This window comes from Triticum aestivum, chromosome 7D, assembly GCF_018294505.1.
Source record: "Triticum aestivum cultivar Chinese Spring chromosome 7D, IWGSC CS RefSeq v2.1, whole genome shotgun sequence".
Classification (NCBI taxonomy): domain Eukaryota; kingdom Viridiplantae; phylum Streptophyta; class Magnoliopsida; order Poales; family Poaceae; genus Triticum; species Triticum aestivum.
The window spans coordinates 229,129,040-229,148,706 of NC_057814.1; the positions used below are offsets into that span (position 1 = coordinate 229,129,040).

The window sequence follows — 19,667 nt, forward strand, 5'->3', positions numbered from 1 at the left end:
AAATGAGACAGATCACCTCTTTACCCGAGCTCGATGCAACTCCATCGCTGATCAACAACTTTACAGATCTCTAAAGTAGTTTGCTTGAAGCAAAACCATTGTCGTTGAAAGAATCAGAGCGGGGCAATATGTCACCGGACACGCCATCGAACTTCAGAACTGACACGCCCGCACGACTATGACGTTGGAGGAGGAAACCAGAACTGTCAGCCTCTAACCACAAACCGAGCACAAGATGCACCATCTTCCATCTGTCACTTGCATAGACAACCGTCTGCGCGTACTCCTAGACAACAAAACCTCTCTGCTCCACCATGACGTAGGAGACAACGACGCAGCAATGGGAACATAGCAGAAGGAGAGACACACCTGATGGAGTCACCGCCGCCGCTTCGCCAACACCATCCATGAACCCTAACGCCGCCGATCTGAAGGATCAGCAAACACACAATGCCATCAACACGCATGATGAGCACCGCCAGTGTGGGAGTGGAGTTGAGGCAGATTTATTCACCTGGGCGCCGCTCCCACCACCCCAATGACGCACCACGACCTACAAATCCAAACCCTGACTACAGAGCAGAGGAACGCCCCCCTCCCCCCTCCTACCGCCGGAGTAGCAGCCGGAGGGAGAGGGGGCCAGCGCCCTGGACGGTGGAGATCGGTGGAAGAAGATCCGCCTCCCTAGTCGCCTGGTTTGTGGCGACAGCTAGGGTAGGGGAAAACGCCTCGCGCAAGTTGGAAGAGTGGTTTGTAAGGTAAAGACTTATAACTCTTGCACGACATTTTAAACATGGTTGGTCTTATGTGCCAACCTCTCAGTATATGAATCAAATGTTGTGTCTTGCGTAATTGTTGGAGGTCGCGCGTATATGAATGAGAGGGGGCTTTCTAATGAGTTGGGTCCAAATGAATCAAAATTTGCATCCTTGGCCTCATCGTTGGAGATCCAAATGTACACAAATGGGGACGGACCTTAAAACAAGTTGGGTCCTAAATGCCAGCCTCTCAATACATAAACTGAATATTGCATACTTTACCAAAAGTGCTTTTTTGATTCCGGGCTCATATGCTCTCGCATGAACAGTAAAATCCAAAAAATAGTAAAAAAATAAAAAAAAAATATATATATATGAACATTGATGAATGTTCTAACTGCGTGCAAAATTTCAAGTCGAAATGACATTCGTGGAGGTCTAGGCAAAAATTATAAAATCGATGCTCCAAAATGCTTCCAACAATAGTTTTTTTAGACCATCAAAAAATTTTTGGCCCAGACCACCACTAATGTCATTTCAACCTGAAATTTTGCATACAGTTAGAAAATTTATCAATGTTAATCACAAAAAAAATCAGATTTTTTTGAAACTTTTTACTATTTTTTTGGATTTTACTGTTCACACGGGAGTATATGAGCTCGGATCAAATACTCCATGTCTTACATACGGGTATGTATATGAGTGGGGTTGTACTTTCTAACAAGTTAGGCCCCATATGTCAACCTTTTCGGCCTTATAACATACTTACTGTACAGCTGCTCCATTTCGGATCGGCCCGGCCCAATAACACACGGATCAGCGTCAAGTCTCTGACCTTTCTGGGCTTTCATCCAAGCGCCAGCCGCATCGCCCCGCAGCCCCCAAACCCCAGGTCCTCCCAGCCGCCTCGACGCCGTCGCCGTCGCCGTCATGGCAGCCGCTCGTCCCGCTGCGCGCCGACCTCCAGCTGCTCGCGCGTGACCTGCGCCCTGACGCAGGCTGCTACCGCGCGACCCTGTTTCGTCTGAGCCTCCGACGTCGTCTTGGCCCCCTGGAATCTGCGACGCGTGCAGGCGTCAGCGGCACGCCGTGGAGCAGAGCCCCCTCCGGCCCTCCCCCGCTTGGTCCTGAAGCTGGCGCGATTCTCGCTGCTTCGTTTTCGCCATGAACAACCACCTTCGCGCCGCATTAAGCGCAGCCCGGCTCCGGTGGGCTCCTGGTGCCCTCGACAAACCCTCCAGAGTGCCGCCGTGCTGTGCTGCCAGCTGGCGGCATGTCCAAGGATCATTCGCGGCATCGGATCGGGTTGCTTCTGATCATGGGATTCAGCGGCGGCCCTATTCAGCTGCTCCCATCCACAGCGAGGGGGAAACCTTGGTGGATGAGGAGGAGGACGAAGTGGATCGGAAGATCAGGCAAATGGAGAGGAGGCGGGAAGTCCGCGCCGCGCAGAAGACGTTCATGGAGTACCTCCATGTCACGCGGGGCATGTGCTTCAGCGACGCCGAGCATATAAGCAAGCGCTCGCCTGTTTACCTGAGCAAGCTGCTGGAGGAGGTGAAGGACGCCCTCAAGGAGCCCCCGGAGGGGGGAACCGAGCTGGTCTTCAGGTCCAAGGTGAAGAAGAGGGACATGAAGGATGAAAGGGTCAGCAAGGCCCTGGTGCGGTTATTTCAGTTCAATCCTGTCAACGAGTTTGAGCCCTTCTTGGAGAGCATCGGCCTCAGACCGAGCGAGTGCAGTGCGTTCTTGCCTCGGGATCTCATGTTTCTCACGGACGATGAGATGTTGCTCGGCAACTTCCGCCTGCTTTGCAATTACGGCATTGCGCGCAGGAAGATAGGGAGGATATACCGGGATGCTATGGAGGTCTTTAGTTTTGGCCATGGTGTGCTTGCATCTAAGCTGAAGGCCCTTGAGGAACTTGGGTTCAGTAGGACCAGTGTGATCAAGCTCGTAATTGCTACTCCTGTTGTATTGGTTCGTGACCCGAATGTGGAATTGAAGATCCTGGAGTGGCTAGACGACATTGGGATCCAGCGGGACTGGATTAGTCAGTTCTTATCTGCTAGGAAGTCTTATGATTGGAGAAAGATGGTTCGAGTTCCCCAGTTCTTCGTTAACTTGGGATTTACTAAGGAAGCTGTTGGTAAATTGGTCAGGCAAAATCCAGATTTCTTGCTGGATGGTTCAGGAAAGATGCTATTTACAGCGGTTCTCATGATGCTAAAAGCGGGATGTGGAAAAAAAGAGCTGTATGATCTTTTTATGGACTTCCCAAATGTGTCGGTCGAGGATTTCACAAGTAACCTACGGAGGGGAATGCTGTTCTTAGCTGAGATTGGCATAAGCGATGAGGATGTTAACAAGTTTGTTCTTTCTCATGGATTAATCCTTGGTTCTGCCCCATTGAAGATGCCAAACAGCATTGTTACAAATCTCAATGTGGGAAAGAGGCGCCTGCGCAAGATTATACTGGAGGACCCGAAACTGTTGATGAGTTACACATTAGGGTCAAAAGTCAGCCAGCTACCAAAAATTGACCCCTTTGAAGCATCATTCAATGAGAGAATAAAATTCTTGAAAAGCATAGGATTTGTTGAAGGCTCTGAAGATATGAAGAAGGCACTCAAAACCTTCCGTGGTAAAGGTGACGAACTACAAGATCGGTACGAGTTCTTAGTGAACAATACTGGGTTGGACCCAAAAGAGGTAGTAAACATGATCAAGCTGGCTCCACAGATTCTGAACCAGAAGATTGATGTGCTCGAGTCAAAGATATCCTTCCTTATAAATCATTCAGGGTATACTCTGAGTGATCTGGTTGCTTTCCCTGCTTGCCTGTCATTTACCGTGGAAAGAACCAAAGTCAGGATTTTCATGTACAATTGGCTGCTAGAAAGGGGGGTGGTTACATCCCGGCTGGCTTTAAGCACAATCCTAGCCTGCTCAGACAAATGTTTCATGAGTTATTTTGTGAAAAAGCATCCCATGGGACCTGAAGTTTGGGAAAACTATAAGAGGGAAGTAGCTAAGGACAAAAACATGCCTTGTAGTTGAGATCATTAGCACCCTTGCCTTTGATGAATTAACTTTTTTCACTGTCTACATTTGCTCACATAATGCTATTCTTTGATAATTAGGCACATCAGCTGTCCTCTTTCATAATGTGGTCGTGTGGATGGTGTTTCTTCTCTGCTGCAGGAACTGACTTTAGCTTGTGCTGGTGATTGTTCCAGGCCAAAGATTCAGTAAACCATCGGACCATGTTTTTGAGAGCTTGACATTTTAGAGTTTGATGATCAACTCGAGGAAAGAAAAAAAGAGTAGTTGTTCCCCGCCCAGTGGTAGTGCTGAATCTATTTCACTTTTCCTGCCTGCAGGGAAACATTATAGATGCTTCAGTATGATATGGTCAAGTATTACTTCCGTCCCAAATTAGCCGTCTTAGATTTGTCTAGATACGGATGTATCTAACACTAAGACAACTAATTCGAGACGGAGAGAGTATTTGATACTTTCAGCTTGTTATATCTTTGGAAATGGCCAATGTCCTTGGTAGGTGCTAGTGGCATGTAACTGGTTCAAGGTGAAGAAAAAGGTTCGCTGCTTTCAGTTTGTTTCGGATTTGCTGTCAACAGATTCTTGTATAGAGAGATGCTGTTAACATAATTTTGGTGCTAGGCAACGCAGCAGTGATCATGTATACCTCATTTCCATCACATGTACCCCGGCACTGAAAGATGATGAATAAGTTTCATTGATACGCAAATATTTTTGCGTGGTTTTGTTTTTCTTGTAGAATTCACGGTGGTCGTATTTTTGGATGGATTTTTACGATTGCACCATGTTGTACAACAACGTGTCTTTCTTTTCCGCGCTAAAGAAATACTCTGTTCCAAAATATAGGGGGTGTTAACTTTACAGAAGTCAAACTGCTCTTTGTTTGCCTAGTTTATAGAAGAAAGTAGGTATAACAAAAATGCCTAATACGTATCGCTAGATTCATCATGAGATATATTTTCATATTTTGTTTATTTGGTATTGGAGATGTTCACATAGTTTTCTATAATCTTTTATGAAAAGACTAATACACCTTATGTTTGGAATAGAGAGAATAATGCATGTTCGCAATGGGCGGGCACCATTCATTCTGTTTAGCAAAGCTTCAAAGCCTTGATGCTTGTGGCATCTGAGCAGCCAGCAGCCAACTGAAACTGCGCTATCTTGTGTAGTCAAGGTCAATCGCTGTGGAGGTGGGTGGATAGGAATAGGATTGCTGACTCACTGCCACTTGGAATTGGAAATCGCAGTGTAGTTTCCCTCCTCCGTTGGACCACGCCGCTCATGATAATGCCCCGACAAGGGCACGCCGGGATGGATTGCAGTCCGACCGTTCCAACCTGACTGAGGATGACCAATCAGGTACAGTATCTTCAGCACATGCGTCAACAGGAAAGAAAAACTGAAGCAATGGAACTATTCCTTCCATTTATTCCCCCCTTGACCAGTTAATCTTACAAAATTCTTCCATCAAAAAATACATCCTTCTAACGCTGACAGACGTAAACTACTGCCTCGTCGTCGCGGTGACACCTAGATTGATCGGAGTTCCTTAGGTACGTACGTACAAGTGCCTTAATTAGTTACATGATGGACTCGAATGGAACCTATATGTACATATGGAGCAGCGCAGGAGCACCGGTGGACAAGATGGCCGAGGCACCTCGCTTGTTATCACCAGGCAGGCCATCGACTGCTGAGCTAGAGAGGGGTGGGTTGGGCAGGAACAGACGGCCTGTGGGTATGCCGCCTTACATGGATGGCTACATCTCGCTGAGCAAGTTGCTGATCTTGCGGAGCTCGGTCAGAGCTGCGGTTGCGGTCACCTGTCCTTTGCCGCCCAGGATGTTGTTTGAGAAGTTCTCCATCGGGCCGGGCTGGCTGCGATCTTGCTGAAACGCCGACTCGATCACCTATAATTACATTGCAACCATTGTTAGTGATGAAGGCATGATCCATTGCTAGTGATGCATAGATAGGCATGATCCAAGTTACACCATACATGTTTAGCAAATAAAGATACAGAACAATTGTGTTTTATCAAAATATAAGATGTTTTTTGACAATATGACAGTGTCAAAAAATGTCTTATACTTTGATACGGATGGAGTATTTCACTAATGACTTCAGAACGCAAGCCAAGCAATTCTACCAAGTGGTAAGAAACAAACATTTGATGTAGAAAATTATTCAAATACTTTTATCAGGATAGGGACTACCAAAAAGTATCACAAAAGGATGTTGCATATGATATACCTGGATATTCTCGAGCATGCTTTGTCCAAGATTCTTAAATGTGCCCATCACCTTCTTATCACCAGCAGCCAACTTTGTGTTACCACGCGGGTTATTCGAATTCCCTTCGGAGCAGGATGCGTCAACAGCATCTTTACCATCTGATTTCTCACCGCTACCCTTCTCGATGCTGCCTTCACCTGAGGGTCTCCCTAGCTTCAACAGCCACTGAAATTTACTGATAAATGGCTTCCTTTCATTAGAAACCACAGTTTTTTCAGAGGATCCATCTGGATCTGCAGTTTTATCAGAAGTTTCTGCTTCTGAATCTTGAACACTACTGCCATCATGATTACAGCTGGATGACTCATCTTGCAGTATTTCATCCCTGTCATTGTCACCACCATACGAAATTGAAATGACACTACTTCTCTCAGAATCGTTATCTTGAATGTTCTCATGCTCATTACCAGCAACGGCTGCATAGAACACTGGAGAGTTCTCACCGCTAGAAGAACAAGCTTCTGTTGCACATTGTGTCATTTGTGTTGTGCTCTCATCAGCTGGCACAGCCAGTGGATTTTCTAGAGGGCTGAGTTTAGCCAGGCACGGTGGGCTTACAGTTACACTTTCAGCAGCTGCTCTTGGTTGCGAAGGCTCTGCGGAACTCACTGGAGGCTCCTTGTGAGTTGAGACAATAGGGAATTCATCTTCTTGAATTTTCCCTGCAATTTCATGAGACCTCCCCACACTATCTGACAAAGTATTCAGAAGGCATCGCCTTGCTGAATTCCGAGCATCACTTTTCACACTGATTGCTTTCACTGGAGAAGGATCTGACTCTGTCCTAGACAAACCAAGTTTCTGCCTCAAGGATTTCTTTATTTCTCTGCTGAAAGAATGACCCTTCACAGTCTCCTTGGGAGATGTCCCATCAGTGTGCAAATTTCTCCACTGCTTTTCCCAGTAACTCTCGGATAAAGGATGCAATGGAGTTCTCGGAGGAGTTGAAATAGGGAGAATACTGTTAACTCTGTCATACTCGCCGATATCCCTATTTAATAGGACAGATGGGGATGAAGTGTTCGCATCAATGGCAGTAGACTGCAGGGACTGGGCCTTCTCAATTAGCTTCTGCACATCAACATTCGTCGGGTAATTCAATAATCTCTGGAGACAAGAGACATCAGTCTCGGTAGCCAACAGAGACGATCTAACATGAAGAAGCATAGAGACTGCCATAGCTGCAATGAATGCCCCTCTATCTGAACACAAGATCCGAAAGCTATATTCCTCGTCACTATTTAGCAGCATACTATTGGAACAGGCGAAAACTTTGTCCCATATTACTAAGAGATCACTGAGGCCGAATTCTCGTCCAAACAAGACCCTCAGCCAACGAAGTGCAAACCACTGAGGTTCCACTTTCAGCTCAATGAAATGGTTATGAAGAGATGGCTCAACAATGGAAAGCAAATGATATAACGCTGAGGAGGCTTCAATAGCAGGTGGTAGACTTGAGCTAGATCCAACACTGGATGGAGAGTAAAATTCTGCCATGCGAACCACTCCGCCACCCCCATCCATCAAACCATCAAAAATGGCATAGGCATCATGCTCCATGAATCTTTCAGATAATACAATGCCTAGTTCACCTTCAGCTCCATATGCATCACTAAGTAAAATTATTTCTTTTGTATCTGAGTCAAGCTCATCAAGACTGTTAGCTCTGGAGGCACTTTCAGAATCATTTTCATTGTCAGTTCCTGAATGCCACTTTGGGTCCTTTCTAGGTTTATAACTAAAAACCATATCAGTATCTGGGAAAGGTACTCCAACAAAATCATCATTGAAGCAGTCTTCATGGAGTTTTCGTATTTGCGATAGTTTATCAATGTCGACCTGAAGAACATACACAAGTGGAGCCAATAGCTCATGCATTCCTGTGTCAAGATGAGCCATATGTCAGGCCATATTCAGCAATTAAACAAGAAAATATAAATGAAAAGATATACTGAAGTGGCCATGCTACTTAGTCAAAAGATACTTTAGTGCTACCCAGCATTGCTATTAAGAGATCTCAAAGCTAATTAATATGCTTCAACAATGCCATCTTAAGATATTATACTCTTGTTTTATAAAATGGTAATTTTTACCAACTTAGTCTCGTGCAAAGATTAACAGCCCTAGATGATTTTAGACCCATGAAGTTCTCAGTTGAAAAGAGAAAGCCAACCAGATTCCTTGAAACAACTTGAGAACTTTGTTTCTTCTACATGCGCAAGGAGTTTCTTACCTTGGCGGTAACCATACTGTGGATGCTGAAGACACCACATTAACAGTATCCTACGCAGCATGGCCTGGCAAGTAGGTGTTTGGAAGTAACTACCATCTTCGGGATACAAGCGAGACAAATCTTGGTCCACAGTCTTCTCCAACTCTGCCCCTCTGAAAAACCGACCCCAGCTACTCTCTGCAGAAAAAAGTTAAATGAAAATATCAAGATGGAAACTTGGAATCAGAGATGTCGCACAAAGTATCAAGCAACACTTGGAGGCTTTTGTTACATATCAATTATCATCATAGAAAAAGTGCACAATTTTGTGTGAGCAAGCTATTCACACTCTGAATAATTGGTTTCATCCCCCCTCTGCACTAGCATAGCTACTACACCAGTAATTATACCAGTAGAAAAGAGCCCTAATAAATAATTATGAACAATAATAAATTAATAAAAAGAGTACGCATTTATATCTTAATGTGTTACATAACACTTGTCAAGCACCACTCATCGTTTAATAAATGAAGTGCATCACAACCCACGGAAATTCAGGAAAACACTTTGCAGTACAAATCTGTGATGGTGAGTGATCACGCAAGTGTTTGTAGTAGATAACAAGTCATCCATGTTCAAAGATACCCTTGTAATTTGTTTACCATGTCATCATCACAATTCACAAGATCATGTTTAGGATCAAATACCTGGGTTCTGAGAGAGCGGGTTGTCCACGATGAGGTTAGGTGATCTAGCCTCCTCCTTTGGAAGATGAGGGTCTACCAGAACACGGCGCCTCAAACTAACATACCTACAACAAGCATGAAACAAAATAAACATGTCATCCTTAGGTAGAAAGAAATAGCAAGGAGCAAAATTCATTTGCCCCAATCATTTATAGATCAGTAACAGCACCAATCTCTCTCGCCGAAATTTCATCTCATGAAACAAACATGGCACATGGCCATGTGCAGATAACACCGACAGAGTCAGAAATCTAGCAATCGACGAGCTATGTTCATATGACCACAACCAAATTAGATGCATTAGCAGCCGGTGATTGCAGTAATTTACTAACAAACACAACCATCTGGACGAAATCAACACCTGACCGCGCAAGAATCAAATGAAAGCCATAACAGCGCCGAGCCAGCTAAGCAGGAAAAACAGAGCAGAGCAGATTCCTGCCGCAAGAAGACAAAACACCAGCAAACACCCGGGAACAAGGATGGCGGGCTCACCTCCGCCGCGAATCGGCGGCAGCGCGGCGGAGCTCCTCGACGGAGGCCTCCGGCGACGCCGGCAGGATGCCGAGATCGACCCGCCACCGGACGCTGCGTAGACTCGAGAACCGCCGCCGCCTCTCCTCCTCCGCCATGGCCGGGCCCCTTCAGTTGCACGCGAATTGGACTCCCTCGAATTAACAACAACCCACAGCGGAGGCCAAGAAACGTGGCCAAAACGCTATATATAGCTTTGTTTATCTGTAGCAAAGTGGAAACCAAGAAAAGGAGGATCTTTCCGGGGACAAGGATTAGGTTTTCGGAGGATTTTGGGGGACGGAGAGGTCAGGGGGAGGTGAATTCGCCTCTCCTCTTCTATATCCGCGGGAATGGCGCTCTTGCTTGAGCTGGGGGAGGGGGCTGATTTGGCCGGGACGGTGGATGCTTGGAGGAGAGGGAGGGGGGTGGGGTGGGTTAGGCCGGAGGAGAGGAAGGGAAGGTCTCCCTCTTATTATTTTCTCGTTTATAGTAGTTTTTTAATTTATTTATTTTAACAGGAGAGAGAATCTATAGAAGAGGTTGAGGATTTTGTTCTCTATTGGCAGAGCAGATGGTAAGAGAGAGGTGATGGATGATGATGATGACTAGGAGAGTGGTGATTGGCAAGGTGGCTAGGCTTATTGGCTTTTTCTTGTTCTTTAATGAAGTTCTCTTAAATTATATTTATGCGGTTTTAAAGGAAATATCGGTGCTTGGATGTTTGTGGGTGTGTCTAACCGTGAAGGGGGCATGTATGGATGAGAGGAAGGAGCAAAGATGACGTCGTTGCTACCTTTTGTTGTGTGGTCTATTTTGATGGAACGGTTAAATAATGAAAGAGAACGCCATACGGATACCGCAACTGATTGTAGCATTGCACGCTATTCCTGTCTCTTTACTCGTCGTTTCGTTTCATCGATGCACCCTTGTTTAGCCGTTTAGGTTTACGGCTGAGTATGATTTGACATGTATCAATTAGTCCGCCGGATGCTAATCATAGTGGAAAGTGGCGATTGTAGCGCCATTCACGGTTTGAGGACCACCTTAAAAAGGTGAAGTAAGATGATAATGCTAAGTTTGTTAGAGCAATGGTTGGTCGAAGGGTTAACAACCGGTGATACAGTGAAGCGCCAGGTGTGATAGCTGGGAGAGCGAGGCGGGTGCCACGACAAGAGTGTAAGGATGGTTAAAAAAAGTACAGGCAATAAAAAGACGTGTGAATGCACAAAAGAGAGATTTCATTCATCAAGGATAGATGTATCGTGGAAGCGCATTTTATACCATGTCAAGTGCATTACTTGTGCCTTGGTGGTGCCACCGTGCACCATACGAGATAATATACACTTCATCGTTGTCTTAAGCTCTTTCACAATTCTAGAAGCAACTCTAGTAATTCCTGAAACGAAAACCATGTAATTTTGTCATGGCATATGCAAATAGAAGAGGGGTCGAACATCATGTAGCTCCGTTTATCAATGTTAAAAACACCTTCCTATGAAAATGACAAGAGAAGTTGCTACGAAGTACAGCCAATTCTTAATCTTATGGTAACATACTCACCCATATATGTTCTTTTTTCTAATACACATGCTTGCTTGCATGAGTAGGGGATAAGGATTGAAGGTATGATTGGCTCCCTTAATTGGGTATTACATGTCGCTGCTGCAGCTGACGACGTTGGAGCAAATTAGGAGGCACTACTAGTGTTTAGGATTACAAAACCCGCGTGCTGCAGAGGCAAGTAGAGCTGTTGTTGTTGACGTGTGTTTTACTACCTCTTGGTGACATTGACAAATCAAATTGGTTAATCTAACAGCCGATCGAGAATGGAATTCCTGGTGCAGGAACTCCATTACAGCAAGCACTACGTCTGTTACGTACACGGCGGCCCTGCTGCTTTATTATATGGAAAAAGCAAGTCCGATGCCATGGAAACGATCGAAGAAAGGAAGCAGAGCATGTGCAGTGCAGGGATTTGGAATTTCGTTGTGTGCCTGTGATATTTCTGTGTTCTAGTAATGGAAATAACCGCATGGCATTGGCAGCCGGAGCTTAGCTGGAGCACTGCAGGTATCCGCTGTAAACCAGTCGAATCTGCTCATCAGGCCAGGCGAGAGTCTGTCATGTAGGAGAGCATATCAGCTTTGGTCTAAACTACAGTAAGTACGGGTGCTGGCTCTCATAAATGTTTTTGTCCTGCGTACCCACCCGATCCGCCTGTAGTACCATTGACCCGGACCCACACACGGGCCAGCTGTGCCGTGTACACGTACGCATCCCCGTCAGATAGACCACAAGAGCCACGTCTCTCGCCTATCCATCCTCTTGTCTTGAGACCGCAAGCGCAAGCAAAGAAAAGTTCGAGACAAAACGAGAAGCAAGTTCCGGCAGGTTTCCGTTCCGTCCGGTCCAGCACGGCCGTAGCACGTCGACGGCGACGCTCGCAGAGTCACCATCCTGCATACGTGCTCCTATCTCCCGCTCATAATTAGCACTGTTCCCTCCGGCGCATTTTCCTTGGGCCTCACGGATAGGATGACATGGCAGTGGCCCTGCTCGATCGGCCGCTGGCTGCACGCTGGCTCATCGCCATGCATGGACCATGCGTTCCACGCCCCGGTCACGCCACCGGGTTGCTGCGTTCGCTCTCGCGGGTTGCTGTTGTGTGGAGGAGGAGGCCGTTTTTGGTTCCAGTTGCAAACGGAAAAAGGACGTGTTTGGATCATCGCCGCGTTTTTTTCCTCCCCTCCTCAGCCTCTATCTTAGAGTCTAGACTCTCATCATTTTTGTTTCGGAGACGGATTGCACTCCTACCAATCCCCGCGTTCATTGCAAATGGATACACACGCACGCATGCAAATCAGTTGTATCGCTAAGATAGTAACCTGTCAATTTCTTTTCTTTTTGTTTTTTGAGATTTGAGAACCAGTAGCCTGTCAAAATTGGCAATGATAGGAAAGTTCCTACCTTTTTCTCTCACGAAAAACCATTGACTTGCTATTCTAGTAGCCCTGATGTTTGACTCAAGTTCTCCAACAGTTCCAACGGGCGTTCAACTTTGAGCAGCCATTGATGCTTACATGTAGCACTAGTAGTAGTACAAGCTAGTACTGGTTTTTAGTTATGACTTCCAGATATTGACTTTGCAAATAAGGAAAAGCAGATTGAAAGTGCAGCCACTTTCAAGTCACTGCCCTACTAAAACCACGTCGAGTATTTGCGAACGGAGGTAATTATATTTTAAAACACTGAAAAGCTACGTGAGATGAGGACAGGCCAAGCGTGCTTCCACAGGAAATAGGTGATCAAATGTCTGAAACAACACAAGAGAAAATTGAGTTGAGAAGACAGTGTTAATTATACAAGAAAGAAGCATGAGTACAACACTAGGACCAAATTTCGATCCAGATGGTTCATGCTCCGTACTGCTACCTGGTACTACCAGCACCTGCACTGTTCCTTAGGACAACTCTAACCGAAACCCTATATATAACGGAAGATCCGGCGGAGCAAAATTTTAGTGGAGTAATTTTACTCCATTAAGATTTGGCCGGACCTAGCCGATTCTCTATATATAACTGAATAAAATTCAAATTTGCATAAAATTTGACCTACTTTTGATTTAAACAACCGAAATTGGCCACATTGTCTTGACACCCGAAGTTAAACAACCAAAATTTAACACATTGTCTTGACAACCAAAATTTAAACTAAACTTAAACTTAAAACTAGAACTAAACATAAACTTAAACTAATCTAATCTAATCTTCATCCTCATCCTTGCCATAGTAGAGATCGAACCAATCTTGCCTCGACATGCCACCGCCCATTGGGTCCGGGCCAGTGTCGTCGTCGCCGGAGTCAGGGAAGATGCGCCGCCACCCCTCGGCGTCGAACTCCTTCTCCGCGTTGCCGTCGTCACCGCTGCCTTGCTCCCCGTCTTCGCAGATGACAATGACCTCGCTGTCGACTGCCCGCTCCACGAAGATGGCCCGCTCCGCCTCCACGAGCTCGGGATGCTGGCGGCGGAGGCCCGCCATGTATTCGTCAGCGGCGACCTCCGTCGCGAGGCGCTCCCTCGCCTCTCGGTCCTCCCGAGCCATCGCCGCATCCACCACCCTCGGCGCCATCTGGACGAGGTGGACGGATGCCGTCGCAAATGAAAAGTTGAGCATTGCCGCCACGCTGTGGAACCGGACAATGCCACTTGCCGTATTTTAGGGCGGCGAGTGATGCGGCTTGAAGGTACGCCGGTATTTCCCCAAAGAGGAAGGGATGATGCAGCACAGCGGCGGTAGGTATTTCTCTCAGTTATGAGACCAAGGTTATCAAACCAGTAGGAGAACCAAGCAACACTACGTAAACAGCACCTGCACACAAATAACAAATACTCGCAACCCGACGTGTAAAAGGGGTTGTGAATCCCTTTCGGGTAGCGGCGCCGGAAATTGGCAAACGGACATGATAAAAATATGATAGATTGGTGTTGGAAATATGCCCTAGAGGCAATAATAAATGGTTATTATTATATTTCTTTGTTCATGGTAATTGTCTATTATTCATGCTATAATTGTATTGTCCGGAAATCGTAATACATGTGTGAATACATAGACCACAACCTGTCCCTAGTAAGCCTCTAGTTGACTAGCTCGTTGATCAACAGATAGTCATGGTTTCCTGACTATGGACATTGGATGTCATTGATAACGGGATCACATCATTAGGAGAATGATGTGATGGACAAGACCCAACTTAAGCATAACATAAAAGATCGTGTAGTTTCGTTTGCTAGAGCTTTTCCAATGTCAAGTATCTTTTCCTTAGACCATGAGATCGTGCAACTCCCGGATACCGTAGGAGTGCTTTGGGTGTGCCAAACGTCACAACGTAACTGGGTGACTATAAAGGTGCATTACGGGTATCTCCGAAAGTGTCTGTTGGGTTGGCACGGATCGAGACTGGGATTTGTCACTCCGTGTGACGGAGAGGTATCTCTGGGCCCACTCGGTAATGCATCATCATAATGAGCTCAATGTGACTAAGGCGTTAGTCACGGGATCATGCATTGCGGTACGAGTAAAGAGACTTGCCGGTAACGAGATTGAACAAGGTATTGGGATACCGACGATCGAATCTCGGGCAAGTAACATACCGTTTGACAAAGGGAATTGCATACGGATTGATTGAATCCTCGACACCGTGGTTCATCCGATGATATCATCGTGGAACATGTGGGAGCCAACATGGGTATCCAGATCCCGCTGTTGGTTATTGACCGGAGAGGCGTCTCGGTCATGTCTGCATGTCTCCCGAACCCGTAGGGTCTACACACTTAAGGTCCGGTGACGCTAGGGTTGTAGAGATATATGTATGCGGAAACCCGAAAGTTGTTCGGAGTCCCGGATGAGATCCCGGACGTCACGAGAGGTTCCGGAATGGTCCGGAGGTAAAGATTTATATATGGGAAGTCTTATTTTGGTCGCCGGAAAAGTTTCGCACTTTATCGGTATTGTACCGGGAGTGCCGAAAGGGGTCCGGGGGTCCACCAGCCCCGGGGGGCCACATGGGCTGTAAGGGGTGCGCCTTGGCCTATATGGGCCAAGGGCACCAGCCCCAAGAGGCCCATGCGCAAGAGATAAGAAAAAAGGGAGAGTCCTAAAGGGGGAAGGCACCTCCGAGGTGCCTTGGGGGGGAAGGACTCCCCCCTGGCCGCACCCTTCCTTGGAGGAAGGGGCAAGGCTGCGCCCCCCCCTCTCCCTTGGCCCTATATATAGTGGGGGGAAGGGAGGGCAGCAACATCTAAGCCTTGGGCGCCTCCCCCCTCCCCTGCAACACCTCTCTCTCTCTCGCAGAAGCTCGGCGAAGCCCTGCCGGAGACCCGCTACATCCACCACCACGCCGTCGTGCTGTTGGATCTCCATCAACCTCTCCTCCCCCTTGCTGGATCAAGAAGGAGGAGACGTCGCTGCACCGTACGTGTGTTGAACGCGGAGGTGCCGTCCGTTCGGCACTCGGTCATCGGTGATTTGGATCACGGCGAGTACGACTCCGTCATCCACGTTCATTGGAACGCTTCCGCTCGCGATCTACAAGGGTATGTAGATGCACTCCTTTCCCCTCGTTGCTAGTAGACTCCATAGATGCATCTTGGTGAGCGTAGGAAAATTTTAAATTATGCTACGATTCCCAACAGTGGCATCATGAGCCAGGTCTATGCGTAGTTACTATGCACGAGTAGAACACAAAGCAGTTGTGGGCGTTGAGTTTGCCAATTCTTCTTGCCGCTACTAGTCTTTTCTTGTTTCGGCGGCATTGTAGGATGAAGCGGCCCGGACCGACCTTACACGTACTCTTACGTGAGACAGGTTCCACCGACTGACATGCACTAGTTGCATAAGGTGGCTAGCGGGTGTCTGTCTCTCCTACTTTAGTCGGAACGGATTCGATGAAAAGGGTCCTTATGAAGGGTAAATAGAAATTGGCAAATCACGTTGTGGTCATACGTAGGTAAGAAACGTTCTTGCTAGAAACCTACAAACCACGTAAAAACTTGCAACAACAATTAGAGGACGTCTAACTTGTTTTTGCAGCAAGTGCTATGTGATGTGATATGGCCAGAAGATGTGATGAATGATATATGTGATGTATGAGATTGATCATATTCTTGTAATAGGAATCACGACTTGCATGTCGATGAGTATGACAACCGGCAGGAGCCATAGGAGTTGTCTTTATTATTTTGTATGACCTGCGTGTCATTGAATAACGCCATGTAAATTACTTTACTTTGTTGCTAAACGAGTTAGCCATAGAAGTAGAAGTAATCGTTGGCGTGACGACTTCATGAAGACACAATGATGGAGATCATGATGATGGAGATCATGGTGTCATGCCGGTGACAAAGATGATCATGGTGCCCCGAAGATGGAGATCAAAGGAGCATAATGATATTGGCCATATCATGTCACTATTTGATTGCATGTGATGTTTATCATGTTTTTGCATCTTATTTGCTTAGAACGACGGTAGCAAGTAGGATGATCCCTTATAATAATTTCAAGAAAGTGTTCACCCTAACTGTGCACCGTTGCGAAGGTTCGTCGTTTCGAAGCACCACGTGATGATCGGGTGTGATAGATTCTTACGTTCGAATACAACGGGTGTTGACGAGCCTAGCATGTACAGACATGGCCTCGGAACACACGCAATACACTTAGGTTGACTTGACGAGCCTAGCATGTACAGACATGGCCTCGGAACACGGAGGACCGAAAGGTCGAGCATGAGTCGTATAGAAGATACGATCAACATGGAGATGTTCACCGATCTTGACTAGTCCGTCTCACGTGATGATCGGACACGGCCTAGTTGAACTCGGATCATGTTTCACTTAGATGACTAGAGGGATGTCTATCTGAGTGGGAGTTCATAATCAGATGAACTTCATTATCATGAACATAGTCAAAAAGGTATTTGCAAATTATGTCATAGCTTGCGCTTTAGTTCTACTGGTTAAGATATGTTCCTAGAGAAAATTTAGTTGAAAGTTGGTAGTAGCAATTATGCGGACTGGGTCCGTAAACTGAGGATTGTCCTCATTGCTGCACAGAAGGCTTATGTCCTTAATGCACCGCTCGGTGTGCTGAACCTCAGCGTCGTCTGTAGATGTTACGAAACATCTGACATACACGTTTTGATGACTACGTGATAGTTCAGTGCGGTTTAGAATTGTGGCACCAAAGACGTTTTTGAAACGTCGCAGAACATGTGAGATGTTCCGAAGACTGAAATTGGGATTTCAGACTAGTGCCCACGTCAAGAGGTATGAGACCTCTGACAAGTTTCTTAAGCCTGCAAACTAAGGGAGAAAAGCTCAATCGTTGAGCGTGTGCTCAGATTGTCTGAGTGCCACAATCGCTTGAATCGAGTGGGAGTTAATCTCCCAGATGAGATAGTGATAGTTCTCCATAGTCACTGCCACCAAGCTAGTAGAGCTTCGTGATGAACTATAACATATCAAGGATAGTTATGATGATCCTTGAGCTATTCGCGATGTTTGACACCGCGAGAGTAGAAATCAAGAAGGAGCATCAATTGTTGATGGTTAGTAAAACCACTAGTTTAAGAAGGGCAAGGGCAAAAGGGATACTTCATGAAACAGCAAGTCGTTTGCTGCTCTAGTGAAGAATCCCAAGGTTGAACCCAAACCCGAGACTAAGTGCTTCTGTAATGAGAGGAACGGTCACTGAAGCAGTACTACCCTAGATACTTGGTAGATGAGAAGGCAGGCAAGGTCGACAGAAGTATATTGGATATACGTTATATGAATGTGTACTTTACTAGTACTCCTAGCAGCACCAGGGTATTAGATACTGGTTCGGTTGCTAAGTGTTAGTAACTCGAAATAAAAGCTGCGGAATAAATGGAGACTAGCTAAAGGTGAGATGACGATATGTGTTGGAAGTGTTTCCAAGGTTGATGTGATCAAGCATCGCATGCTCCCTCTACCATCGAGATTTGGTGTTTGCGTTGAACATGATTGGATTATGTTTACCGCAAAACGGTTATTCATTTAAGGAGAATAATGGTTACTCTGTTTATTTGAATAATACCTTCAATGGTCTTGCACCTAAAATGAATCTCGATCGTAGTGATACACATGTTCGTGCCAAAAGATATAAAATAGTAATGATAGTACCACATACTTGTGGCACTGCCACTTGAGTCATATTGGTATAGAACGCATGAAGAAGCTCCATGTAGATGGATCTTTGGACTCACTCGTTTTTGAAAAGATTGAGACATGCGAACCATGTCTATTGGTATATATGCATGAAGAAACTCCATGCAGATGGATCGTTTGGACTCACTTGATTTTGAATCACTTGAGACATGCAAATCATACCACATGGGCAAGATGACTGAAAGGCCTCGTTTTCAGTAAGATGGAACAAGAGAGCAACTTGTTGGAAGTAATACATTTTGATGTATGCAGTCCAATGAGTGCTGAGGCATGCAGTGGATATTGTTATGTTCTTACTTCACAGATGATTTGAGTAGATGCTGAGTGTATTTACTTGATGAAACACTAGTCTGAATTATTGAAAGGTTCAAGTAATTTCAGAGTGAAGTTGAAGATCGTCGTGACAAGAGGATAAAATGTCTGTGATATGATCATAGAGATGAGTATCTGAGATACGAGTTTGGCACACAATTGAGACATTGTGGAAAGTGTTTCACAATTAATACCGCCTGGAACACCATAGTGTGATGGTGTGTCCGAACATCATAACTGCACCCTATTGGATATGGTGCATACCATGATGTTTCTTATCAAATTACCACTATCGTTTATGGGTTAGGCATTAGAGACAACCGCATTCACTTTAAAAGGGGCACCACGCAATTCCGTTGAGACGACACCGTTTATAGAAACCTAAGTTGTCGTTTCTTAAAAGTTTGGGGCTGCGATGCTTATGTGAAAAAGTTTCAGGTGATAAGCTCGAACCCAAAGCGGATAAATGCATCTTCATAGAATACCCAAAAACAGTTGGGTATACCTCCTATTTCAGATCTGGAAGCAAAAGTAATTGCTTCTAGAAACGAGTCCTTTCTCGAGGAAAAGTTTCTCTCGAAAGAATTGAGTGGGAGGATGGTGGAGACTTGATAAGGTTATTGAACCGTCGCTTCAACTAGTGTGTAGCAGGGCACAGGAAGTTGTTCCTGTGGCACCTACACCAATTGAAGTGGAAGCTTATGATAGTGATCATGAAACTTCGGATCAAGTCACTACCAAACCTCGTAGGACGACGAGGATGCGCACTACTTCAGAGTAATGCGTGATCCTGTCTTGGAAGTCATGTTGCTAGACAACAATGAACCTACGAGCTATGGAGAAGCGATGGTGGGCCCATATTCCGACGAATGGCTCGAGGCCATGAAATCCGAGATAGAATCCATGTATCAGAACAAAGCATGGACTTTGGTGAACTTGCCCGATGATCGGCAAGCCATTGAGATAAATGGATCTTTAAGAAGAAGACGGACATGGACGGTAATGTTACCGTCTATGAA

The 19,667-nt window shown here is 45.8% G+C and overlaps 2 protein-coding genes across 2 annotated transcripts; one reads left to right on the forward strand and one right to left on the reverse strand.

The window, feature by feature from the left end:
- Positions 1-1,617: 1,617 nt before the first annotated feature.
- On the forward strand, positions 1,618-3,904 carry LOC123165780 (transcription termination factor MTEF18, mitochondrial). Its single transcript, XM_044583512.1, has one exon. It carries the CDS (start codon positions 1,923-1,925, stop codon positions 3,816-3,818), a length of 1,896 nt encoding a protein of 631 aa, XP_044439447.1. The 5' UTR covers positions 1,618-1,922; the 3' UTR covers positions 3,819-3,904.
- Positions 3,905-5,224: 1,320 nt separating this feature from the next.
- Positions 5,225-10,033, reverse strand: LOC543042 (uncharacterized). The gene is made up of 5 exons (XM_044583513.1): positions 9,573-10,033; positions 9,039-9,142; positions 8,353-8,529; positions 6,078-7,999; positions 5,225-5,734 (listed from the first exon to the last, which is right to left on the reverse strand). The coding sequence occupies exons 1-5, from the start codon at positions 9,707-9,709 to the stop codon at positions 5,585-5,587; spliced, it is 2,490 nt and encodes an 829-aa protein (XP_044439448.1). The 5' UTR covers positions 9,710-10,033; the 3' UTR covers positions 5,225-5,584.
- Between the last annotated feature and the right edge of the window lie 9,634 nt (positions 10,034-19,667).

Coding starts and splice junctions, on each gene's coding strand:
- LOC123165780 (XM_044583512.1), top strand. CDS start 1,923: ATGAACAACCACCTTCGCGCCGCATTAAGCGCAGCCCGGCTCCGGTGG.
- LOC543042 (XM_044583513.1), bottom strand. CDS start 9,709: ATGGCGGAGGAGGAGAGGCGGCGGCGGTTCTCGAGTCTACGCAGCGTC. Junction 8,530..9,038: donor CCCGCTCTCTCAGAACCCAG/GTATTTGATCCT, acceptor TTTTTTCTGCAG/AGAGTAGCTGGGGTCGGTTT. Junction 8,000..8,352: donor ACAGTATGGTTACCGCCAAG/GTAAGAAACTCC, acceptor ATCTTGACACAG/GAATGCATGAGCTATTGGCT.